This window comes from Bombina bombina, chromosome 3 (genome assembly GCF_027579735.1).
Source record: "Bombina bombina isolate aBomBom1 chromosome 3, aBomBom1.pri, whole genome shotgun sequence".
NCBI classification, from domain to species: domain Eukaryota; kingdom Metazoa; phylum Chordata; class Amphibia; order Anura; family Bombinatoridae; genus Bombina; species Bombina bombina.
The window spans coordinates 1,096,640,555-1,096,668,444 of record NC_069501.1 but is presented as its reverse complement, the minus strand read 5'-3'; the positions used below and the strand labels follow the sequence as shown (position 1 = coordinate 1,096,668,444).

Below are 27,890 nucleotides of genomic sequence, written 5' to 3'. Positions count from 1 at the left end.
GGGTACCAACGTGATGAATGAAAAGGTAAGCACAGATAAGATGCCTGACTGAAAGAGAAAGAAAAAAACTACAATTGAGACAAGGTCAAGTCTTAACAGTGCATGAAGATCAAAAACATTTATTGGTAGCCTCGCCTCTTGAGATTACCAGAACTTCCTGAGACCCTCGAGCACTCCTCCAGACTGCCCCCCAACCTGACAACCTGCATAATAAGACCAACCATCTCCATACACCGAGATAAGGTAATTGACAAACACCTGGACACCTAATGTCTCCAGCCATAACTGCAAAGAAACCAGAGTAGGTGTTCTGTATAGATATATACACTAAGTTAAACAGGAGCTAGGAATCAAAAACATTTCCTTCAACTTATCCCAGGAGCAGGGATAATTACTTCCATGACCTTCAGATCCTGCACACATTTAAAGGATGTCTCCCGTTAATTTGATCTCTTTGATATAAGAGGCAAAAGGAACTTCTTAATGCAGCCCTGACCGAAACTTGTCCGGTACCCCTGAGCAATGAATCCCAGAACCCTATAATACCAAACAGACCAAGCCTACTGAAAAAGCTAAACCTGTCATATGCAGATTGAGTGTTAAAGGAACACTGAACCCAAATGTTTTCTTTTGTGATTCAGACAGAGCATGCAATTTTAAGCAACTTTTTAATTTACTCCTATTATCAAATTTTCTTCATTCTTTTGGTATCTTTATTTGAAATGCAAGAATGTAAGTTTAGATGCCGGCCCATTTTTGGTGAACAACCTGGGTTGTTCTTGCTGATTGGTGGATAAATTCACCCACTAATAAGAAAGTGCTGTCCAGTGTTCTGAACCAAAAAATAGTTTAGATGCCTTTTTCAAATAAAGATAGCAAGAGAACGAAGAAAAATTGATAATAGGAGTAAATTAGAAAGTTGCTTAAAATTGCATGCTCTATCTGAAAAAATAAGAAAAAAAAATTGGGTTCAGTGTCCCTTTAAAGGTAGACTCTTTAGATTGCTTGAACATATTCCGGACTGGATTAAGTTCTAAGAAGATCAAAAAGAATCTAATTTTTTTGTGGAAAACCTAGCTAAGGTTATCAAAGTTCCTTAAGAAAAGAACACTGCTTGCTCAACTCGTTAAAAAACGCTGCTTCTACCTTAATGCTCCTGGAATGCAACCGGAACAATATGGTACTGGAGCAGGGGGATTTAAAGGGACAATCCCTCAAAGTGCAACATATGCCACAATGAAATTGAAAGTGTGCACCAACACCACGTTTCCCTAAATTGTGTAGATAATCCCTAATAAAAAGAGCATAGAGGTTTTCGCCCTATATGTCCTTCCTTGTGCACAAACCTATGCAATGTGGACAAACATCTGCAAGAGTAAAATCTCTGCATATAGGGAACAAAACCTATTGTAAAGTGGTGACAATGGCCCTCTGTACTAACTAAGTAGGCCATGGACCCTGTGGGACCTAGAAAAGACAGGGCACTTACCTGACTCCATGTCCCACTCCACTGCTCTTCCAGAAGCTAGGATCCAATGCAGTGTAAGACTGTCCTGTTGCTGTAACTGACAGTTATGGTTTTGTTGGGAGAGTACATAGACCTACATAGACCTAGGAGGCTAAGAAACTACCCAGCAACACCCAAGGCCTGCCTGTGACCAAAACTCCAGAGAGGAGATTTACATTGCACCTGCAGCACTCTCCTAAATCCTTCTCTTCCAGGAACTATCCATAGAGGGAGTAAATAAATTATTCTTCTAATTCTTTAACACCTCTATCCTTGCCTTCGTTTTGACGAGGCAAAGAACTACTGGGAGAGAGAGGGAAGTAGGAGGGATATTTAAAGGGACAATAAACCCAAAATTTTTCTTTCATGATTCAGATAGAGAATACAATTTAATTTTTTTTTTCAATTTACTTCTATAATCAAATTTTCTTCATTCTCTTGTTATTTTTTGTTTAAGAAATATCTAGGTAGGTAGCATGCACATGTCTGGAGCACTACATGACAGGAAATAGTGCTGCCATCTAGTGCTCTTGCTAAAGTATAACATTGTTGCAAAACTGCTGCCATTTAGTACTGGAGACACGTGCACACTCCTGAGCTTACCCACTTTGATAATAGAAGTATATCGGCGTTGTTTAAAATTGTATATTCTATCTGAATTATGAAATAACATGTTTGGGTTTTATGTTCCTTTAAAACTTTACTGCCTGCTGCCTTTGCCTCCTCTTGGTGGCCAGGAGATGAATTACCATAAATTAAGATTTTTGTGGATTGTTATCACTTTAGAAAGAAAAATTTGTATATATATATATATATAATCCTAAAGTTAATTGTGGCTCATTGCATAAATACATTGATATTATTTGTAAAAAACTGAAATAGTGTTTTAATTAGTTGGACTTCTTGCAGCTAAATATATAACTGCATTAAAAACTATCTTATTTAATTACTTTCACTGTATCGCTGGATAAACTGTCAATTATACTGAATCACCCCCTAAGGTTACAGAGTTTCATAAAAATAAATATCCCAAGCTGCTGTGATAATCTCTATCAAACAGCTTTCTATCTCAATCGTTACAAATGTTGCCACTCATAACGAACCCCATGTGACATTTTCTTATTTGAAGTGATGTTTTGACACAATCACACACAACGTACGTATGGGAACATTTGGGTGCTTTAAAAGATATCCTTTTTTCATTCATCTTGACTGAGCAAGTCCATCCTTTTCACAGCTTCAGAAAGCCTAAGGCAGATTCATGTGGGAGGAGTTCATAAAAATGTAATCAGTTCTAAGAAATTATTATTTATATGTAAACAGAAACCGTGACTGAGACAAGGGTGGCACACTTTGGCATGTTTGTCCTAGGGGACATGCAAAATAAATATTGTCAAAAACACAACACAGTGCAGACCCTGGGATACTGCCTTACTTCTTGCAGAATCATTTTCTATTTAAGAAAATTATAATCAATTTGGAGACTCTCAAAAAGGTTTGCTATGCCTGGACTATAATGTGGTTGGGTGCATTCTGAATTAGAAATTACATTTAAAAAAAATATTATTAAAAAAATCATTTAATATATGGAGGATAGTTAATGGTTAATGCCTTTCAATACCATATTTGGTGCTTTAATTTTAAATAAATCCAAATAACCAGAAATTGCTGGATTTGATTGATGCATCTATGATGTTTTCCCAGACAAACACAACACAGTAAAATCTTCAAGTAATAGGATATTAGTTTACTAAAAATACAATTTAATAAAATGAAATAAAAAAATACATTTAATAAATTCACAAATAAAAACCCAACAAAGAATCTAACAAAAACAAACATACACATATGACAAAATATACAGTTCTAAAGATAGTGTCATCTCTAAAACTTGTTCAATGTTCACTGAAAAGAATAACTTCTGTAATGAACTAGGTTATTCAATGCAGGATATCACTAAGTTTTCTCTTTCTTGTTGAAGAGGCCCCAAAGGATAACAAGGCAGTTGGTAATTCACAATAGATTATCGTATAGCACATCTGCACAACCCTCAACAGAAAACCTCGGCTATTAATGTTTCCTCTGGAAAAGTGGCTTCTGGGTCAGGATATTCAAATGAGGCTTGAGCTCTACAATGCCTCTCACCTTTTTGCTCCCAATATTTGTTTTAAACACCGCTTTAAAGCTGCCTAGAGTAGCAATGCACTGGCACAAAATTGAAAGCAAAATGGTGAGGCATTGTAGATCTCAAACAGATCTTTACTCACAATCCCTTGCACTAGTGGGAACACTGATAGCTGGGGTTTTCTATGGAGAGGTGTACAGACGAGCTGTACAATTATCTTTTTTACTCACCATAACTTATTTTAAGGGGTAAATTTATTAGCTACATTTTCAGCTTTTGAGAACAAATTTAAGAAGCATTAAAGGGACATGAAACCCAAAATTGTTCTTTCATGATTCAGATAGGGAATACAATTTTAAACAACTTTCCAATTTACTTCTATTACTTAATTTGCATCCTTCTCTTGTCATTCTTTGCTGAAAGGTTTTTCTAGGCAAGCTCAGGAGCAGCAGAGAACCTAGGTTTTAGCTGTTGATTGGTGGCTGAATATATATATATATATCGATTGTGATTGGCTCACCAATGAGTTCAGTTAGAAACCATTAGTGCATTGCTGCTTCTTCAACAAATGATACCAAGAGAATGAAACAAATTAGATAATAGAGTAAATTAGAAAGTTATTTAAAATTGTATTTTCTATCTGAATCATGAAAGAAAAAAATTTGGGTTTCATGTCCCTTTAACTGTTTATTTTGCCTCTCCGCAAAATCAATCACCCCGACGCTCCCTCATTTGGGGTCATCTATATGCTCTTATGCAATCCGTTGCATGAGAGCAGGGGGCAGCATTGTACAAGAAAGTTATCGTGTCATTTTACATTTTGCCACAAGATGCAGCGTCGCAAGTGGCGACTGCAGGCGATTTTGCCCTAAAATTGGTTTGTACATAAACTGGTGAAAGCGACTGAAAAGATTGATTCCAATCTCAGAGAATCAGTGGCTTTGTCAACTTTATGTTTAAAGAATAAAAAACAACCTTGTGTTGTGCTTTTTTTTATAGCATAACATGAGGAGATGTACTTTAATTTCTAGTTTCATATGAAGGATTTTTTTTTAAATTTGTAATGTATTTTCAATCCATCTTGTGTCTAGCCAACAGGTTAGTGAATATGACAAGACTGACATAGCTTGTTTTAATATATATATAGTAATATAAATTTACCTTCCTCCAGACAGATGTTTGCGTTTGGGAGGCCTCTGCCTTGCACTTTCAATGACATACTAAAAGAAAAAATATATACAGAACAATTCAGTAATATTGGCATTCTTGTTTTTTCTAACAACTGTATAATCCGTCTAATAAATGCTTTATTCAAAAGGATTATCCAGACACTTCATTTCATTCTTAAGTAAATGTTCTGAAGAGTTTTTGTTTGAATAGCACACAAAAAAAAAAATCAACACAAGCAGAAGAAAATATTTTTGTATTGATAACAATGATGTAAAAATTACAAACTTAGCAAATGTCCTAGTCAAATCTAGTGTCATTAAAGTTAAGGTCAAGTCTGCGTATGTGCTTATCATTTTCTAATATCTTTTCTAAAATCAATATGATGTTCATTCATCAAATACCTTGCAAATCCAAGCAAAAGTAGTAAAATTTATCTTTTCAAAGCGCTCCGTTTATGCGGTATATTCCGCCCGTCATCGAGCCTCTATTGATTGACAGAGTTTACCTCCAATCTATTGTTTACCCTCGTGGCGTCCAGCCCCTTTTTAGTGTCGTCATTGAGAGCTTCCGCGCATGCGTGTAATGAAATATCGCGTCATCATCGGCATGCTCGTTCATGTTACGCGCATGCGTTGTACCCTCGCAGAAGTATTGTCACTTTGAATCCACAGCATCGCTCACTCGCATCCTCGGCATTTAGCCGTTTTATATATAACAACCGGGCAACCTTATAATCTATCTATTCATCTTTATGGCATTATTTTTGCATTATCAATTTGGAATAACATATTAATTGTTTTTAATCTTGCATAATTAATTCATTTTTAATCAATATACGCTACATATATATATATGTTATTGCTGCAGTTAGTTGTGATAGTAGAAAAATGAAAGATATAAAAATAAAATCCACGAAGATATATTTAATAAATAGTATGTTTAAAAATACATTACAATTGCTAAACTGACCCTTTATAGAGATTTGATAAATAATATAAACTGATCGAGTGTCCAGAACGATCTTGCTAGTGAGTCACTGACATACTTGCGTTACATAACAATGACATATACTATTTCTTTGGCCAATTGTATAGAAATTTACGGCCGTGAAGGAAACGCATGCGCAATAGAGCTAACTATACACTGGAAATGAAAACAAGGGTGCACGAGCGTAGTCCCCTTGTAATAAACAAAGCGGCGTCAGAGGATCCAAATAGGGAAGTGTTGTATGGGCGGAGCAAATCGTGATAACGAAGGTACATTATATATCTATTTTATTTGCAAAGGAGTAAGAATTTATACATATCAACTCAGCGACTTTAATGTTTATTACATACGCTTTAACATGATATATTGAGAACATTAAAAATTGACCTTCACTTTAATACACATTCAAGTCAAAATGTAATTTTAATTATTTACGTAGCATGCAATTAAAAAAAAATTAAAAAAATTACAATTTCCTTCCATTATCAAAATGTGAGCAGTATTTTTATATGCATATTTTCTGCATGTGCACCAGTATGGGCTCCTTTTAATCAAGATGCAGATACAGCTATGCAACACCTCTGGTGCGTGAGCGAGCCTGCAGCTAATAGTTAAGAAGCAGAGGTCATCAGACCACAGTTTTCTAACCTATACGCCAGGTCAGAGGTGGCAGTTTGCATTCACCCAGGACTAGTCCGACCAGGGTAATTAAAAGTCACACGAGAGCAGGGCGTGACGGCATTGCACCAGCAGCCACTTTTGCAATTTTAAATGCAGGCCACGTATGCTGTTAAATAGGGCTGTATATCCGTATATGGATCTTATGATTGGCTGAATGCTGTCACAATACAGGGAAAATGGAAGTAACTTGTAAGAAAAAAAATCTACTACTGAAATTCAAGCTAAGTATTACTGCAGTTTTTGTTATGCATTTGTTGATTATGCAACTCTACTGCACTTAATTGTCCTTGAATTAAAGAGATATGAAACACATCATTTTTATTTTGCGATTCAGATACAGCATGCAATTTAAAACAACTTTCCAATTAACTTCTAATATCTAATTTGCATTACTCTTTTTGTATTCTTTGTTTAAAAGCATTCAAAAGTAGGCTTGAGAGCTTCAATGCTCTACTGGGAGATAGCTGCTGATTGGTGGCTGCACATATATGACTGTCAATGGTTTGTCTGATGTGCTCAGCTAACTCCCAGTAGTGCATTGCTGCTCCTTCAATAAAGGATATCAAGAGAATGAAACAAATTTGATAATAGAAGTATATTTGAAAGACGGTTAAAATTGTATGCTCTGTCTGAATTATGGGGGGGGGGGGGGGAGAATTGGCTTTCATGTCCCTTTAATCATTCAGATGTCAGATAATAAACACCTGAACGGCATCTTCATTTAAAAAAAATATATAAACTGGGACCCACACCGGCTATTTTTTTACAGTACTGCTTATTATTTGTAATATCTTTAAGAAATAAGAAAACCATATTTTGAATGAACTGGAGGACATTAGTGCATTGATGGATCCTGAATAAGTTCAAGAAACAAATTCAGATTATTTCATTTTTTTTTTTAAATGAAAGTACATGAAAATAACCTTTTACCTTTGTGCCGCCTTCCCTAAAGAAGCCAAAAAGCTAATTATGTAACCTGCAAATCTCTTGTTAGGCAATTTGCAGCATTATGATTTTACATTTTGTCCTTTCAAGGGATAAGAAGCACATTTTTTTACCAAAAAAAAACAAAAAACTTTAACGCCTCATTCATTAATTTCTTGCGTTTTCAGTTGTAATGTTTATAGGAGTTATCACGGCATTTTAACATTACATTATTTTGTTCTAAATTGTGTTTTTATTCCAACAAATATTATAAAAAAAATTGTAATAAATAAGCACTTTACTAACGACATATATTTGATTTATTCAGTTACATGAACTAAAAATATTTTTGATCACACACATAAAAGAGGATTATTTCTAACTGTTTAAGGATTTTTGGTCACGATTAAATTGACTTAGGGACTAGCACGAAGCACATTTTTGTACACAATTTATTCTAAAGCACAGATTTCTTAAAGGGACGTTAAACTCAAAATAGTTATTTCACGATTCAGATAGATCATATAATTGTAAACAACTTTCCAATTTACTTCAGTTATCAAATTTGCTTTGTTTTTTTGCTATCCTTTGTTAAAGGAGAAGCAATGAACTACTGGGTAATGGCTGAACACATTAGATAAGCCAATGACAAGAAGCATATATGTGCAGCCACCAATCAGCAGTTAGGTCCCAGTAATGTTTTGCTGCTCCTGAGTCTACCTAGGTATTCATTTTAATAAAGGATAGCAAAAGAATAAAGCAAATAAGATAATAGAAGTGAATTAGAAAGTTGGTTAAAATCACATGACCTTCTGAATCATAAAAGAAAAATTTACTGGTGGACAGTGAAAGAACAGAACAGTAAGATTTTTTTCTTTTTTAATAGCCTCTATTAGAAACAACCCAGAAAAAAAAATCTCTAAGATATTCAGACTCAGAACATTTTGTTTGAAACAGCATAAAGACAGTGACATTTGCTTTGTTTGCTTTGTATCCTTTGTTGAAAAGCATACCTAGGTAGGCTCAGAAGGAACAATGCGCAACTAGGAGCTAGCTAACGATTGGTGGCTGCACATATATGCCTCTTGTCGCCTGCTCCTCCCACTAGTGCATTGCTGTTTCCTGAGCCTACTCTTCAAGAAAAGAACAAATCACATTTTATAATATAAGTCAATTGGAAAGCTGTTTAATTGCATGTTCTATCTGAATCATGAAAGTTAAATGTTGTGCTTTAATGCACAGTCTACGCCAATGTGCTATGAACAAAACATTGTACTAGTTTAGCAGGTTCACGTGGGTCTAACTGCCACATTGTCCACTCTGTACAAAATAAAATAAGGATATAATGTAAAAAATTTTAACTGGTCTAAAAGATAACATTATACGAAGCACAGCAAATAAGACACAGCACACTTTCAAATGAACAATTTAAAAGGAGATTATGATAAAAATCTAGTAAAAGGTATCACTGTTTTCAATGAATTTACTGTGCACAAGGCATACATACATATGCCTAGTGTACCTACATGAAAACTGCACATCGACAGGAGCGTGTAAAACATGTCCCGCTGGTCCTTTCAGCTAGCACAGTGATTGAATGTGGGTGCACTAGGAATAGGTATGTGCCAAATGCCTATGCATTGTACTACAAAAATGCTTCTATTCAAAATGAAAAACCACTCATAACTAGAATGTCACCATTGGAGCCTTATGCCTCTGTCCCTTCCTCTCATCAGGTTGCTGCTTCTCTCTCACCTTCCATCAGCAATTAAAAGTTACCTGCTCTTTGCAATAGTATCTGCACATATATCTGTCATACAAGTTGAAGATGAGGGAAAATAAATCTCATTTTCAAAATGATAAACTGTTAATAAAGAGACATTTAGTAAAACATACAGACTGTTTTCATGCTGTCAAACTAAACCTTTCTTTGCTTTCATGACCTCTTTAATGATAAGTATATATTAAACACTTAAAAGGACCACTAAACATAGTAGAATATCATAATAAATAAATGCATAATACATAGACAATGCAAAAGCACTCTGTTTGAATTTCACATGAGTAGTATAATTGTTTCTGTCAAATTTCAAAGTTGTTTTTATCTTCCTTCCTACAGCATCATGTGACAGACATCAGCCAATCACTACATTCTGTGAATTTTGCACATGCTCAGAAGCTGGTGCCTCAGAAAGTGTGCATATAAATAGAATGTGTCTTTTTAGATAATAGGTGTCATTTGCAAAGTTGTTTAAAATTGTGTGCTCTATTTAGCGGTCCTTTAAGAAATCTCACCTCAGCGCGATCCAGTGCCATTTCTAAAATCTGTTGCTGCAGGAAGAAAAAAATAAACATCAGAATGAAATCACAGACTATTTATAATCTGCACACACAAGAATACAGTAACATTTTACATTTATTTCCAATGTAGATGCCTAGAAAATATTTCTCACCATTGCGGCAAAAAGCTGGGTGCTCTAAGGCAGAGGTGTACGTTACAGCGGATTGATGATCATATTGTTGTAAGGCCTAAAGTGCTGCAAATAGAAAAAAAATATAGGCACATCAGTACAAAACATACTCCATTAGTAATGTAGAATAACAGAATTTATGTTTACCTGATAAATTACTTTCTCCAACGGTGTGTCCGGTCCACGGCGTCATCCTTACTTGTGGGATATTCTCTTCCCCAACAGGAAATGGCAAAGAGCCCAGCAAAGCTGGTCACATGATCCCTCCTAGGCTCCGCCTACCCCAGTCATTCGACCGACGTTAAGGAGGAATATTTGCATAGGAGAAACCATATGTTACCGTGGTGACTGTAGTTAAAGAAAATAAATTATCAGACCTGATTAAAAAAACCAGGGCGGGCCGTGGACCGGACACACCGTTGGAGAAAGTAATTTATCAGGTAAACATAAATTCTGTTTTCTCCAACATAGGTGTGTCCGGTCCACGGCGTCATCCTTACTTGTGGGAACCAATACCAAAGCTTTAGGACACGGATGAAGGGAGGGAGCAAATCAGGTCACCTAAATGGAAGGCACCACGGCTTGCAAAACCTTTCTCCCAAAAATAGCCTCAGAAGAAGCAAAAGTATCAAATTTGTAAAATTTAGAAAAAGTGTGCAGTGAAGACCAAGTCGCTGCCTTACATATCTGATCAACAGAAGCCTCGTTCTTGAAGGCCCATGTGGAAGCCACAGCCCTAGTGGAGTGAGCTGTGATTCTTTCAGGAGGCTGCCGTCCGGCAGTCTCATAAGCCAATCGGATAATGCTTTTAATCCAGAAGGAGAGAGAGGTAGAAGTTGCTTTTTGACCTCTCCGTTTACCAGAATAAACAACAAACAAAGACAAAGTTTGTCTGAAATCCTTAGTAGCTGCTAAGTAAAATTTGAGAGCACGAACTACATCCAAGTTGTGCAACAAACGTTCCTTCTTTGAAACTGGATTAGGACACAAAGAAGGCACAACTATCTCCTGGTTAATGTTTTTGTTAGAAACAACTTTTGGAAGAAAACCAGGTTTAGTACGCAAAACCACCTTATCTGCATGGAACACCAGATAAGGAGAAGAACACTGCAGAGCAGATAATTCTGAAACTCTTCTAGCAGAAGAAATTGCAACCAAAAACAAAACTTTCCAAGATAATAACTTAATATCAACGGAATGTAAGGGTTCAAACGGAACCCCCTGAAGAACTGAAAGAACTAGGTTGAGACTCCAAGGAGGAGTCAAAATTTTGTAAACAGGCTTGATTCTAACCAGAGCCTGAACAAAGGCTAGAACATCTGGCACAGCTGCCAGCTTTTTGTGAAGTAACACAGACAAGGCAGAAATCTGTCCCATCAAGGAACTTGCAGATAATCCTTTTTCCAATCCTTCTCGAAGGAAGGATAGACTCTTAGGAATCTTAACCTTGTCCCAAGGGAATCCTGCAGATTCACACCACAACAGATATACCAAATTATGTGGTAATTTTTCTGGTTACAGGCTTTCAGGCCTGAACAAGAGTATTAATAACAGAATCTGAGAACCCTCGCTTTGATAAGATCAAGCGTTCAATCTCCAAGCAGTCAGCTGGAGTGGGTCGAACGGACCTAGAACAAGAAGGTCTCTCAAAGGTAGCTTCCATGGTGGAGCCGATGACATATTCACCAGATCTGCATACCAAGTCCTGCGTGGCCACGCAGGAGCTATCAAAATCACCGACGCCCTCTCCTGATTGATCCTGGCTACCAGCCTGGGGATGAGAGGAAACGGCGGGAACACATAAGCTAGTTTGAAGGTCCAAGGTGCTACTAGTGCATCCACTAGAGCCGCCTTGGGATCCCTGGATCTGTACCCGTAGTAAGGAACTCTGAAGTTCTGACGAGAGGCCATCAGATCCATGTCTGGAATGCCCCACGGTTGAGTGACTTGGGCAAAGATTTCCGGATGGAGTTCCCACTCCCCCGGATGCAATGTCTGACGACTCAGAAAATCCGCTTCCCAATTTTCCACTCCTGGGATGTGGATAGCAGACAGGTGGCAGGAGTGAGACTCCGCCCATAGAATGATTTTGGTCACTTCTTCCATCGCTAGGGAACTCCTTGTTCCCCCCTGATGGTTGATGTATGAACTTGGCCCTCGCTAGCTGAGGCCAAGCTTTGAGAGCATTGAATATCGCTCTCAGTTCCAGAATATTTATCGGTAGAAGAGATTCTACCCGAGACCAAAGACCCTGAGCTTTCAGGGATCCCCAGACCGCGCCCCAGCCCATCAGACTGGCGTCGGTCGTGACAATGACCCACTCTGGTCTGCGGAAGGTCATCCCTTGTGACAGGTTGTCCAGGGACAGCCACCAACGGAATGAGTCTCTGGTCCTCTGATTTACTTGTATCTTCGGAGACAAGTCTGAATAGTCCCCATTCCACTGACTGAGCATGAACAGTTGTAATGGTCTTAGATGAATGCGCACAAAAGGAACTATGTCCATTGCCGCTACCATCAAACCTATCACTTCCATGCACTGCGCTATGGAAGGAAGAGGAACGGAATGAAGTATCCGACAAGAGTCTAGAAGTTTTGTTTTTCTGGCTTCTGTCAGAAAAATCCTCATTTCTAAGGAGTCTATTATAGTTCCCAAGAAGGGAACCCTCGTTGACGGAGATAGAGAACTCTTTTCCACGTTCACTTTCCATCCGTGAGATCTGAGAAAGGCCAGGACAATGTCCGTGTGAGCCTTTACTTGAGGAAGGGACGACGCTCGAATCAGAATGTCGTCCAAGTAAGGTACTACAGCAATGCCCCTTGGTCTTAGCACCGCCAGAAGGGACCCTAGTACCTATGAGAAAATCCTAGGAGCAGTGGCTAATCCGAAAGAAAATGCCACGAACTGGAAATGCTTGTCCAGGAATGCAAACCTTAGGAACCGATGATGTTCCTTGTGGATAGGAATATGTAGATACGCATCCTTGAAATCCACCTTGGTCATGAATTGACCTTCCTGGATGGAAGGAAGAAGTGTTCGAATGGTTTCCATCTTGAACGATGGAACCTTGAGAAACTTGTTCAAGATCTTGAGATCTAAGATTGGTCTGAACGTTCCCTCTTTTTTGGGAACTATGAACAGATTGGAGTAGAACCCCATCCCTTGTTCTCCTAATGGAACAGGATGAATCACTCCCATTTTTAGCAGGTCTTCTACCCAATGTAAGAATGCCTGTCTTCTTATGTGGTCTGAAGACAACTGAGACCTGTGGAACCTCCCCCTTGGAGGAAGCCCCTTGAACTCCAGAGAATAACCTTGGGAGACTATTTCTAGCGCCCAAGGATCCAGAACATCTCTTTCCCAAGCCTGAGCGAAGAGAGAGAGTCTGCCCCCCACCAGATCCGGTCCCGGATCGGGGGCCCGCATTTCATGCTGTCTTGGTAGCAGTGGCAGGTTTCCTGGCCTGCTTTCCTTTGCTCCAGCCTTGCATAGGTCTCCAGGCTGGATTGGCTTGAGAAGTATTACCTTCCTGCTTAGAGGACGTAGCCCTTGGGGCTGATCCGTTTCTGCGAAAGGGACGAAACTTAGGTTTATTTTTGGTCTTGAAAAGACCTATCCTGAGGAAGGGCGTGGCCCTTGCCCCCAGTGATATCAGAGATAATCTCTTTCAAGTCAGGGCCAAAGAGTGTTTTCCCCTTGAAAGGAATGTCAAGCAATTTGTTCTTGGAAGACGCATCCGCTGCCCAAGATTTTAACCAAAGCGCTCTGCGCCACAATAGCAAACCCAGAATTTTTTCGCCGCTAACCTAGCCAATTGCAAGGTGGCGTCTAGGGTGAAAGAATTAGCCAATTTAAGAGCACGAATTCTGTCCATAATCTCCTCATAAGAAGAAGAATTACTAATAATCGCCTTTCCTAGCTCATCAAACTAGAAACACGCGGCTGCAGTGACAGGGACAATGCATGCAATTGGTTGTAGAAGGGAACCTTGCTGAACAAACATCTTTAGCAGACCTTCTAATTTTTTATCCATAGGATCTTGGAAAGCACAACTATCTTCTATGGGTATAGTGGCGCGCTTGTGTAGAGTAGAAACCGCCCCCTCGACCTTGGGGACTGTCTGCCATCAGTCCTTTCTGGGGTCGACTATAGGAAAACAATTTTATAAATATGGGGGGAGGTACTAAAGGTATACCGGGCCTGTCCCATTCTTTACTAACAATGTACGCCACCCGCTTGGATATAGGAAAAGCTTCGGGGGGCCCCGGGGCCTCTAAGAACTTTTCCATTTTACATAGTGGTTCTGGAATGACCAGATAATCACAATCATCCAAATTGGATAACACCTCCTTAAGCAGAGCGCGGAGATGTTCCAACTTAAATTTAAAAGTAATCACATCAGGTTCAGCTTGTTGAGAAATGTTTCCTGAATCTGAAATTTCTCCCTCAGACAAAACCTCCCTGGCCCCCTCAGACTGGTGTAGGGGCCCTTCAGAAACCATATCATCAGCGTTCTCATGCTCTACAGAATTTTCTAAAACAGAGCAGTCGCGCTTTCGCTGATAAGTGGGCATATTGGCTAAAATGTTTTTGATAGAATTATCCATTACAGCCGTTAAATGTTGCATAGTAAGGAGTATTGGCGCACTAGATGTACTAGGGGCCTCCAGTATGGGCAAGACTGGTGTAGACGAAGGAGGGGATGATGCAGTACCATGCTTACTCCCCTCACTTGAGGAATCATCTTGGGCATCATTTTTACTAAATTTTTTTATGACATAAAATACATATAGTTAAATGAGAAGGAACCTTGGTTTCCCCACAGTCAGAACACAATCTATCTGGTAGTTCAGACATGTTAAACAGGCATAAACTTGATAACAAAGCACAAAAAACGTTTTAAAATAAAACCGTTACTGTCACTTTAAATTTTAAACTAAACACACTTTATTATTGCAATTGCGAAAAAGTATGAAGGAATTGTTCAAAATTCACCAAAATTTCACCACAGTGTCTTAAAGCCTTAAAAGTATTGCACACCAAATTTGGAAGCTTTAACCCTTAAAATAACGGAACCGGAGCCGTTTTTATATTTAACCCCTTTACAGTCCCTGGAATCTGCTTTGCTGAGACCCAACCAAGCCCAAAGGGGAATACGATACCAAATGATGCCTTCAGAAAGACTTTTCTATGTATCAGAGCTCCACACACATGCAGCTGCATGCCATGCTGTCCTCAAAAACAAGTGCGCCATACCGGCGCGAAAATGAGGCTCTGACTATGATTAGGGAAAGCCCCTAAAGAATAAGGTGTCTAAAACAGTGCCTGCCGATATAATCATATCAAAATACCCAGAATAAATGATTCCTCAAGGCTAAATATGTGTTAATAATGAATCGATTTAGCCCAGAAAAAGTCTACAGTCTTAATAAGCCCTTGTGAAGCCCTTATTTACTATCTTAATAAACATGGCTTACCGGATCCCATAGGGAAAATGACAGCTTCCAGCATTACATCGTCTTGTTAGAATGTGTCATACCTCAAGCAGTAAGAGACTGCACACTGTTCCCCCAACTGAAGTTAATTGCTCTCAACAGTCCTGTGTGGAACAGCCATGGATTTTAGTTACGGTGCTAAAATCATTTTCCTCATACAAACAGAAATCTTCATCTCTTTTCTGTTTCTGAGTAAATAGTACATACCAGCACTATTTTAAAATAACAAACTCTTGATTGAATAATAAAAACTACAGTTAAACACTAAAAAACTCTAAGCCATCTCCGTGGAGATGTTGCCTGTACAACGGCAAAGAGAATGACTGGGGTAGGCGGAGCCTAGGAGGGATCATGTGACCAGCTTTGCTGGGCTCTTTGCCATTTCCTGTTGGGGAAGAGAATATCCCACAAGTAAGGATGACGCCGTGGACCGGACACACCTATGTTGGAGAAATTTATGTTTTTATCACCCTACAACTGGGGAATGCAGTTTTTACTAAAAGGGACGTAAAACGGTAAAAAAGAAAATGTTTTAAGGTGTTAGATCACTGTATTATTGCACATAGTTAAAGTAAGCACCAGGGCAGTAATGCACCACTGGGAGCTAGCTAAATACATAATTTGAGCCAATGACAAGGGGAATATGTGCACAGCCAGTCAGCTACCCCTAAGTAATGCATTGAACCTACCCAAGAATGCTTTTTTAGAAACGGTACCAAGAGAACAGGGTGAATTTAATAATAGAAGAATATTGAAAAGTGTCTTAAAATTGCTTGCTCTATCTAAACCAGGGATTCTCAACAGCCGAGCCACAAACCGACATACATTTTTACTGCTATATTATATATACAGTATGTGTGTGTGTTTAGGAAAGTCAAAATTAAACTTGCATGATTCAGATAGAGCATGTCATTTTACTGCCCCTTTAAATAAATGAATAGTGCTGAGTGATGCCAATAGGCATTGTATACAATTAACAGGTTGTGCTACAAAACCATAAGATAAGTACATGCCTCTCTATGGGATCTGAACAGGGGCATACGAGTTTGATGGGTTATTGATCTGGCTATTTTTTTTGTACTGTAAAAGTGCCTACTACTACATATTTAAACTTAAAGGGACAAGTCTACACCTAAGTCATTTTAAAGCCTTACCTTAGATTAAGCTGCAAATAGCCTCCTGCACCCTTTCTATATAATGCAGCAGGAACATTTAAAAAGTTATTTTAAAATGAATATTGTTTCTGGCCAGTTTGAAAAGGCTGCCAAGTTCAGCCCTCTGATGACATCACAATCCGGGCTGAATCTAGGTACTCTGCTGAATAGCATAAACAGTTTGTTGAATACATCTAGTGAGCCTTTTGTGATTGGATGCCATATGCAGCCCAGATCATGATGTCATCAGTAGGCTGAACTTGGCAGCCATTTCAAACTAGCCAGAAACAATATTCATTTAAAAAAAAACTTTTTTACTGTTATTGCTGCATGATACAGAAAGGGTGCAGGAGGTTATTTGCAGCTTAATCTAAGGTAAGACTTTAAGATGACTAAAGTGTAGAGTCCAGTGCTTGACAAATCTGTTTAAAAATTAGGAGCCAGTAAGAATATTTAGGAGCCAGACATATTTTTAGGAGCCAGACAATGGGATTTGTATATAGATATATGGAGAATAACCAAAAGGTTAGGTTAGGAGCCAGGGTTAAAATTCTAGGAGCCAGTGGCTCCCAGGCTCTTGGGTTTGTCGAGCCCTGGTGTAGACTGTCCCTTTAAATTGTTTGTGCGGGAAGCATTTCCTACTGTCTGGTGATGATGCTTCCCTGTATCACCCAAAATGGCGGAGGGTTATTTCGGTGTTTTCCAATGTTCAAAATAAAAGTTAAATTCTCAAACTTTTTTGGGTTTTATGTAATAATTTGTGTTTCCTGGGTTTATCAAGTCCTTTTAGCTGTGGAATTCAAAAAGTAAAAAAAATGTCCCGTAAATGTGTGGTTAAATATTGAGAATATGGATATTTAGGCAGATAATCAAACTATAGATTGTGATCAACCATACAGTTAGAATTTCCCTTTAGCTGATTGCACTGCACATACATTTAGTGAAATAGTTTCAACACGTTCCATGCCGTCCTAACAGCGCTAGGCTTTAACACAGTTAGGACGGCACGAAACGTTCTATCTTATATGGTGTCCTGCAACCTCCCCCTTTTATACAATCAAGAATCGGACTGAAGGCGTGCCTAGCAGCATAGGTAGTCCACCATAATCTGATCCTAGCCTTGAAATCACGTGATCGCGACAACTGCATGATTTTAGTTGTACAACAAGTTTTTACATCAGAACTTGATTCCGATCTAAGCACTTGCACCCCGGCATGAAGGGGTTAATAAAATTAATTTAAATTTATCTCCACTTTAATTTGTTTCCAATAATCAATTTTACATGCTGGAGTGTATTAAATTGTTTATACTTAGCTGCTTTTACTTTATTTTATTTTGGCATTTCACATAGATGATTTTTTCCTGTGGTATCTTCACCTGTTCTGAAAGTTTCTATACTTAAAGGGACACTGAACCCAAATGTTTTGAATTCACTCCTCTTATCAAATTTTCTTCGTTCTCTTGCTATCTTTATTTAAAAAAGAAGGCATCTAAGCTAAGGAGCCAGACGTTTTTGGTTCAGAACTCTGGACAGCACTTGTTTATTGGTGGGTGAATTTATCCACCAATTAGCAAGAACAACCCAAGTTGTTCACCAAAAATGGGCCGGCTTCTAAATTTACATTCTTGCTTTTCAAAAAAAATAACAAGAAAATAAAGAAAAATTGATAATAGGAGTAAATTAGAAAGTTGCTTAAAATTGCATGCTCTGTCTATCTGAATCACAAAAGAAAAATATTGGGTTCAGTGTCCCTTTAAGTATAGGTTAAGGAAATCCTGTGTAAACATAGACAGCAAAAAAAAAATACACTCCCAATAGGAGGTAGAAGAGATAAGCAATAAAATGTTAATTTTCAATTGTTTTAAGTGCTGGGCTTTGGGTTACAGAGATAATATAAAGAAGCATGTGTCTGTACAGAAAGTAATAAACTATGGCTATCTGATTTCCCAGCAAGCTCAACCCATTTTGATAGGTTGTGGTTTCAAAGATCAAACAGCTATTTTAAATACAAAAATAAGCATAAACATAATATACTAATCAGCCAATATAACACGTCACTGGAAATACATTAAGGTAAAGACAATTTTACCGTACACTGTTTTACCTTATAAACAAGTAACTTTATTGCCCCTTTAAAGGGACCGTAAAGTCATAATTAGACATTTGATTTAGACAGATCATACATTTTTAAACAATTTTCCAATTTACTTCCAATATTTAATTTGCTTCCTTCTCTAGTTATCCTTTGCTGAAAGGTTTATCTAGGTAAGCTCAGGAGCAGCAAAAAACCTAGGTTCTAGCTGCTGATTGGTGGCTGCATATATATACCTTTTGTCATTGGCTCACCCATGTGTTCAGTTAGAAACCAGTAGTGCATTGCTGGTCCTTCAACAAATGATACCAAGAGAATGAAGCAAATTTGATAATAGAATTAAACTGGAAAGTTGTTTAAAATTGTAAGTTCTACCTAAATCATGAAAGAAAAATGTTGGGTTTCATGTCCCTTTAACTCTCCTCAGGACTTATTTGTCTCTTACAGCTGATACACATATTTACACAATACTGTACAAATAAACACATTTTATTTTCACCAGGCTGAGAAAAACAAATTCCAGCTTACAAGAAAGAAATTAGACTTGTTTCCTGTTTAAAGCATTATGCAACTTTTCAGCACCTATCTGTATGTGTGTGGTCAGTGCATTAAAACGTGTTCATTGCATTTTATTGAGAAATACATAGTTATTACAAATGGCACAACACAGCATTTCTCATGCCAGATATTTTGATAACCTCAGCTGCAGACAATCTCACATGTAAGAAAGACTGACAAATCCCCATGTCTAGCGAGCTACAGTTGAAAAGATTTCTAACTATTTAGGTTTTTCTAGATAACGTTCACAAATGTGAAATACTTTATTTCTAGGAGAATAAGAGGTGCACGGAACATCCACAAAGGGGATATAGGTGCTGCATTATAAAGATAATCACTTCAGTATTACTTTAAAGTGATGGTAAATCCAAGCGTATATAGGATTTACCATCACTTAAAATAAACATTAGCTTCAGTCATCATTTACTAAAAAAAAAATGTTAATCTTACCCTATCTGCGCTGAGTATATCGCCAACTCAGCGCCTCCAGTTGCCCATGGCATATCGCTCTTCTCCAATGAGGTGACGTTTCTACCTCTAAACCAATAGTGTGTGGATACAGAACACTGTCTGTTGACATGCACGGCTATTGGTTTAGAGGTAAAAACGTCACCTCATTGGAGTAGAGCGCTATGCCATGGGCAGCCGGAGCACTGAGTTAGCAATATACTTTCGGCACAGATAGGGTGAGATTAACATGTTTTTTTAGTAAATCATGACTGAAGCTAATGTTTATTTTAGTGATGGCAAATCCTAGCGTTTGTTATACGCTTGGATTTACCATCACTTTAAAAAGGTAATACAATAGGAAAGGCAAAGATGTAGCGATACAGAAGGGCATAGGTCAGTGTGGACAGATGTATTAATAGTGTGAACATACTGAAAAGCTATAAAGATACAAAATTAAACAACATGGAGTAAACACAGATTAGAATGTAAGCTCATGCATCCTTGTGTCCTTTCAATTATCGCAAGTAAAGATGGCTTACACAAAGGGCTCGATTTATCAAGCCCCTACGGCTGCAAGTTCTCACAAGAACTTGCTCACTTATTTATCAAGCAGTGGTCACAAGACTGCTGCTTCCCTAAGCTCTTCGCCACCTCTAAGGTTGCGAAATTCAATCTCTGCGGTCGAGTCCGACCGAGGAGATTGACAGCTCCTGCCCGTGCGCGATTGGCTGTGCGCGGGCAGGGGGCGGGATTGCATATGAGCGCAAAATTGCGCTCGTGTGCATTATTGATAACCTACGGGTAATTTCGCCCCGCCACAGGCGAGCTGAGGCGTACAGAGGCGCGTATACGTGCCCCTGTACGCCTCAGCTTTGATAAATCTAGCCCAAAGTCTTACGATTATTGCTCGACAAATCCAGGAGCCAGGGTGCCACTGGAACCCCCCACTGTTTCCCGCTGGCTGCTTGCCGCTGCCAGCAATACAAATAATTTTGTTTGGTGCAAATAGAACCTTTTTAGGACTCGCCTTTTCTCCCACTCGTATATACGACTCATGTGACTATGCTGCTCCAAACAGTAATCATGGCTAGACCAGAGCCTTGTGTCTCTCTACCTATCTTGAATGAGCTGCTGGAGGATGAGACCAAGCTGGGACAGATGGTACACATTTTACCTATGGCCAATGTATCTCAGTATGGGGTTTTTTTGTTTGTTTTTTTATCAGAAAAGGTTGAGTGATGGTAAATGTGTGTTTTGGTCAGAGGCAAGCAGTGATATATTTTAAAATATGTTAACAGTTGGTTTGTTTTAAAAACAATCTTCTTTAAGAAACAAATGATGACAAATGTAGAGGATTAGTCTAGTAAGAGGTTTGTTGTTCATAACCTATTGTGGAAATAATAACTTGATTATTGTCAGGCTGTGAGGGGCAAATTTACAAGTTATGGTGGTATTGAACGTTGCTGTGTGCATATAGCTGAATACATAAAATTACTACCATGAGTAGTTTATTTTTTAACTTACTAAATTTAAAGGGATGTTTTTGTTTTTGTGTAAATATTGTGCTTTGTCTCACACTCCCTAGAGAGGCCAAAAGCAAAATCTGTAATCTAAATTTTAAAAATGTTGCAAATTGCATAAACCAGCTCTTTGTTTTGCAGCCTTTGTAAGTTACAGAATTAGCTTTTTGACCTTTCTAAGAAACGTGGCATAAGCACAATGTTGACCAGAAAGTAAATTGTGTATATAATATATAAACAGTATATATATAATATTTTAGAGTGGATGGCCCACTGCAGCTCCTAAATTTCCGAGCTGGCTTCTAGGTTTTGAAGAAATTTGTCAAGTCCTAGATTTTTGTACTTTAAAGTTTTATACTTAATGCCATAGTGCTGCATGTTGGCACTTTATAAATACTTGGTAAGATTAATAATAGGGAGAGGGCAGGATAGTGTCCAGACACAACACAAAAGAAAATCAGAAAATGACAACTCACAAAGATAAGATGTTATAAAGCCTAACAAAGCAAATGAACACCAGACCGTCTAAATATGTAAAATATTTGAATGCATGTTCTGCAGCACAGAATAAAGACTAGATTTACTGTCGGGAACCAAATCTGTAGAAACATGACTTGGATATACAGTTGCTGAGAACAATATTTGTCAATAATGTATTTATTAATAATGCAGGGCTTGATAACCCGGTTGGTGATGTGCCCATGATGCTTAAGAAATTAGCCCTGGCGCTCAGATTTCTGGCCCCACAGAAGCCATGCATGCCTTGCAACCAATGTGAGATTTACGGGCCTTCATCAGAGCAGTCTTCCACCTGTACACACAGAGTACGTCCCCACAGTAGTGCTATGAGCCAGCAATCATACAGTGAGAATATGGAGCTGTCAAAGAAAGACCATTAGAGAGGGCAGCTACACATCACTGGTGCACAAAGGCACATAGGCTGCAGCATGCACAGTTTGTGCACCAAACTGGGACAGCGACCCCACCAGCACATGACAAATTGCAGAAACCAGAGAAAGTTCAGAAATCAGACTTTTGCTATGCCTGGTAGCTAACTTTTCCTTCCATGCATCCTAAAGAAAAACATGTAGGTCAACACTCCTAAGTTTCAAATACATTTGTCAACCTCTGGTTTATATAAACATGGCTCACGGCATGAAACAAAATGTGACTCTAGTCTGCTGACAACCATGCTAGTCACAGTCATAACAGTGGTACAAAATGCTGTTATCAGTTGAAGCCAATTAGAGAAAGATATGTAGCAGGAGTAGCCTTGAGAAGTTAGCAGGGTGCATTTCAAAATCTGAGAATGAGAAAATCGTCAATTACATGAAAAAGGTAGCAAAATAAGTATTCAGTGTAATGCAACTTTGTTTTATGATACATAACTAAACATTTTATTTAACCCCTTAATGACAACTGACGTACCAGGTACGTCAGTTGTCTAACAGAGTGCTGGAAGCGATTGCGATCGCTTCCAGCAGCTCTGAGGGTATTGCAGTGATGCCTCGCTATGGAGGCATCCTGCAATACCCCTTTACAAGCCTCCGATGCTGAGAGAGCCACTCTGTGGCCCTCTCTGTACCGGAGCATCGTTGGTGGGTGGTTGGTTTGCAAAGCAGGGAGGCGAGTCACGGGTGGGCGGCCTGCAATGGGCCTGTGATGGGAGGGGGACGGGATCGGAGGCGGGAGTGTCAGGATGCACGTAGGGGGATTCTACACAGCAGCATATGTAAATATGCTATATAAAAAAACACCAAAAAAAACAAATATACCTTTTATTTTAGTACTGGCAGACTTTCTGCCAGTACTTAAGATGGCGGGAACAATTGTGGGGTGGGGGAGGGAAGAGAGCTGTTTGGGAGGGATCAGGGCGTCTGATGTTTCAGGTGGAAGGCTGATCTCTACACTAAAGCTAAAATTAACCCTGCAAGCTCCCTACAAGCTACATAATTAACCCCTTCACTGCTAGCCATAATACACGTGTGATGCGCAGCGGCATTTAGCAGCCTTCTAATTATCAAAAAGCAACGCCAAAGTCATATAAGTCTGCTATTTCTGAACAAAGGGGATCCCAGAGAAGCATTTACAACCATTTGTGCCATAATTGCACAAGCTGTTTGTAAATAATTTCAGTGAGAAACCTTAAATTGTGAAAAATTTAACTTTTTTTTTTTTATTTGAACGTATTTGGCGGTGAAATGGTGGCATGAAATATACCAAAATGGGCCTAGATCAATACTTTGGGTTGTTTACTACACTAAAGCTAAAATTACCCCAAAAAGCTCCCTACATGCTCCCTAATTAACCCCTTCACTGCTGGGCATAATACAGGTATGTGCGCAGTGGCATTTAGCGGCCTTCTAATTACCAAAAAGCAACGCCAAAGCCATATATGTCTGCTATTTCTGAACAAAGGGGATCCCAGAGAAGCATTTACAACCATTTATGCCATAATTGCACAAGCTGTTTGTAAATAATTTCAGTGAGAAACCGAAAGTTTGTGAAAAAATTTGTGAAAAAGTGAACGATTTTTTGCATTTGATCGCATTTGGTGTTGAAATGGTGGCATGAAATATACCAAAATGGGCCTAGATCAATACTTTGGGATGTCTTCTAAAAAAAATATATACATTACAATGGATATTCAGGGATTCCTGAAAGATATCAGTGTCCCAATGAAACTAGCGCTAATTTTGAAAAAAAGTGGTTTGGAAATAGCAAAGTGTTACTTGTATTTATGGCCCTATAACTTGCCAAAAAAAAACAAAGAACATGTAAACATTGGGTATTTCTAAACTCAGGACAAAATTTAGAAACTATTTAGCATCAGTGTTTTTGGTGGTTTTAGATGTGTAACAGATTTTGGGGCTAAAAGTTAGAAAAAGTGTTTTTTTTTTTTTCATTTTTTCCTCATATTTTATATTTTTTTTTTATAGTAAATTATAATATATGATGAAAATAATGGTATCTTTAGAAAGTCCATTTAATCGTGAGAAAAAAAAGGTATATAATATGTGTGGGTAAAGTAAATGAGTAAGAGGAAAATTACAGCTAAACACAAACACCGCAAAAATTTAAAAATAGCCTTTGTCCCAAACAGACAGAAAATGGATAAGTACTGTTGTCATTAAGGGGTTAAATATCTTAAAGTGAATGTAAACTTTCATCAATTAGTGCCCGGTTTTTAAATATACTATTAAAAACAGGGGCACTTTCATTGATGAAAGTTTACATTGCACCGTATTTTACAAATACTTACCTCTGTAAATGTCACCAATGACGAAACCGGCTTCCTCCAATCACGGTTTCCCCCCCAGAGCGTCCATCTCGTGAGGCCCTGCTGTGATTGGAGGAAGCCGGTTTCGTCATTGGTGATGTATTTACAGAGGACCTGCAGGCGGGGGATGCCGATCTGGCTTTGAAGAAGTAAAAGGTAAGTATTTGTAAAAATACGGTGCAATGTAAACTTTCATCAATGAAAGTGCCCCTGTTTTTAATAGTACCATATATTTAAAAACCGGGCACTAATTGATGAAAGTTTACAACCAGGAAGTTACAGAGATAGTGAACACCTTAAGACTTAAGGTGTTTACCATCTCGCTAACTTCCTGGTTGCAAGAAACCTAAAACACTTAGGGCCAGATTACGAGTGAAGCACAAAATTGCACTTTCGTGAAATGCAAATGCGACCTTGTGTTGGCATTGCAGGGAAACTTTACACTCATGAGAGAGCGCTTCCATAGGCTCCAATGGGAGCCTCGTTCTCATGCTGATAAGTCCCGGCAGAGAACCTAGCGCAGCGTAGGGGCTAATTCGCGCAGTGATGGTCAGCAAATTTTTAAATATATATGAATTTATACATATATATATATATATATATATATATATATATATATATATATAAATATACAGTATATGTATATAAGCATTTACTTATATATTTATAGGAATAAAAGTCCCCATAGACCACAATGTAAAGGCACTTTTCAGTACCGTTTTTTTCACCCCACACCCACCAACGTAAAACCCCTCAAAACTGCTTCCTGCAGTTATATATAAAAAAAAATAAAGATGCTGATATATTTTATTTATAAAAAGGAACACTTTATTTTGGGGGGCAATTGGAGGACATTTTTTAAATTAACCATAGGTCTAACCTCTGGTTAATTTTCAGAGCGCAAATTGCTACTGGGAGCTCACAGTAGCATTAACCAGCCACTCGTAATGGCTGGTTATTTAACGTATGCCAGTAAATGGAAGGATTTGCCCGTTTACAGGCGCACTTTAAATTATCGCTCCACTTGTAATCCAGACCTTAAAAGATTTGAACGCAAATGTTTTCCTTTAATGATTCAGATAGAGCATGCAATTTTAAGCAACTTTCTAATTTACTACTATTATCAATTTTCTTCATTCTCTTGGTACCTTTATTTGAAAAAGCAGGAATCTAAGCTTACGATCCGGCCCATTTTTGGTTCAGCACCTGGGTAGGGCCTGCTGATTGGTGGCTAAATGTAGCCACCAATCAACAAACGCTACCTAGGGTTCTGAACCAAAAATGGGCCTTCTCCTAAGCATTCCTACTTTTCAAATAAAGATAACAAGAAAACAAAGAAAATGTGATAATAGGAGTAAAATAGAAAGTTGCTTGAAAATGAATGCTCTATCTGAATCATAAAAGAAACTATTTGGGTTTCATATCTCTTTGACAAGAATTTAACCCTTAAAAAGGACATGAAACCCATTTTTTTTTTCTTTTATCATTCAGATAGTGCATAGAATTTTAAACAACTTTCCAAAATAATTATATTGATAAATGCTTCATTCACTTGGCATCCTTTGTTAAAAGATCAGCAATGCACTACTGGGAGCTAGTTAATAACATCAGGTGAGCCAATTACAAGACGCATTTATGTGTAGACACAAATCAGCAGCTAGCAGCCAGTAGTGCATAGCTACTCCTGAGCATTCTTATGTATGCTTTTCAACAAAGGTTACTAAGAGAATGAAGCATATAAGATAACAGAAGTAAATGCGAGTTGTTTGAAATAGCATGCTCTATCTGAATCATAAAAGTTTAATTTTGACTTTATTGTCAATTTAAGTGCCAAAAATAGATGTGATTTTGCCCCCTAATCCCTTTAAAACTTGCAAGGCAATCAATTATTAATTCAATAAGATTTTAAATACTTGCAGCAGTGATAATTTAATTGCTAAAAAATATATCCACTGCAGTGATATAATAACCATTTGATTTCCCCTATAACTAGGGATGCACCGAAAATTCGGCCGCAGAAAGTTTCGGCCAAAAATGGCATTTTTTGTTGTTTCGTTTTTTTTGCCTTTTATTTTCGGTAAAATTATTGTGTAGCATATTTCAAATTTAATGCCAGCCTAAAGCTGCGGTTTGAGTTCATTACTTGACTTACTGTTTTGCATATAATAATAGTTTTTTAGGACTATACATTATTTTGATAATTGGTAACAAAACAAAAACGGTTAAATCTGATTCTGTTACACAGAACTAAATAAAGAATAACACTAGCGATGCATCAAAATTTGGGCCGCCGAAAATGTGCAATTCCAATTTCAGCCCAAAATGGCTAAAAATGTACAGCCCTCCCCTGTTCTATTGAGTTACATGTCTATCCTTAGCATAAGGTGAGAAGTACAGCACTGGCATGGTACACAGAGCACACACATAAGTACCATGACATGATGATATTTGAAACCAGCAGAGCCCTTTTTTTTTTTTTTTTTTTAGAAGGAACCCAAAGTTCTGAATAGTGAATACAGTAATCAAAGGAGGATAAGTAACATGTTTATAAAAAACATAATTTATGTAAGAACTTACCTGATAAATTCATTTCTTTCATATTAGCAAGAGTCCATGAGCTAGTGACGTATGGGATATACATTCCTACCAGGAGGGGCAAAGTTTCCCAAACCTCAAAATGCCTATAAATACACCCCTCACCACACCCACAAATCAGTTTAACGAATAGCCAAGAAGTGGGGTGATAAGAAAAAAGTGCGAAAGCATAAAAAATAAGGAATTGGAATAATTGTGCTTTATACAAAAAATCATAACCACCACAAAAAAGGGTGGGCCTCATGGACTCTTACTAATATGAAAGAAATGAATTTATCAGGTAAGTTCTTACATAAATTATGTTTTCTTTCATGTAATTAGCAAGAGTCCATGAGCTAGTGACGTATGGGATAATGACTACCCAAGATGTGGATCTTTCCACGCAAGAGTCACTAGAGAGGGAGGGATAAAATAAAAGACAGCCAATTCGGCTGAAAAATAATCCACACCCAAAATAAAGTATAAATGATAATCAGAAGATTCAAACTGAAACAGCTGCCTGAAGTACTTTTCTACCAAAAACAGCTTCAGAAGAAGAAAACACATCAAAATGGTAGAATTTAGTAAAAGTATGCAAAGAAGACCAAGTTGCTGCTTTGCAAATCTGATCAACCGAAGCCTCATTCCTAAACGCCCAGGAAGTAGAAACTGACCTAGTAGAATGAGCTGTAATCCTTTGAGGCAGAGTTTTACCCGACTCGACATAAGCATGATGAATTAAAGATTTCAACCAAGATGCCAAAGAAATGGCAGAGGCCTTCTGACCTTTCCTAGAACCGGAAAAGATAACAAATAGACTAGAAGTCTTTCGGAAATTCTTAGTAGCTTCAACATAATATTTCAAAGCTCTAACAACATCCAAAGAATGCAATGATCTC

General features: G+C 38.0%; 1 protein-coding gene across 4 annotated transcripts in view; it reads right to left on the bottom strand.

The window, feature by feature from the left end:
- The window catches only part of SUPT20H (SPT20 homolog, SAGA complex component), a 234,912-nt gene that overhangs the window by 191,137 nt on the left and 15,885 nt on the right, over positions 1-27,890 (bottom strand). For all 4 annotated transcript variants that reach the window (XM_053708432.1, XM_053708429.1, XM_053708431.1 and 1 more), the window contains exons 2-4: positions 9,848-9,931; positions 9,690-9,725; positions 4,794-4,852 (exon numbers count right to left, since the gene is read on the bottom strand). In XM_053708432.1, coding sequence (XP_053564407.1) covers positions 4,794-4,852; positions 9,690-9,725; positions 9,848-9,850 — 98 coding nt within the window. In that variant the 5' untranslated portion in view covers positions 9,851-9,931. The remainder of the gene's footprint in view (positions 1-4,793; positions 4,853-9,689; positions 9,726-9,847; positions 9,932-27,890) is intronic.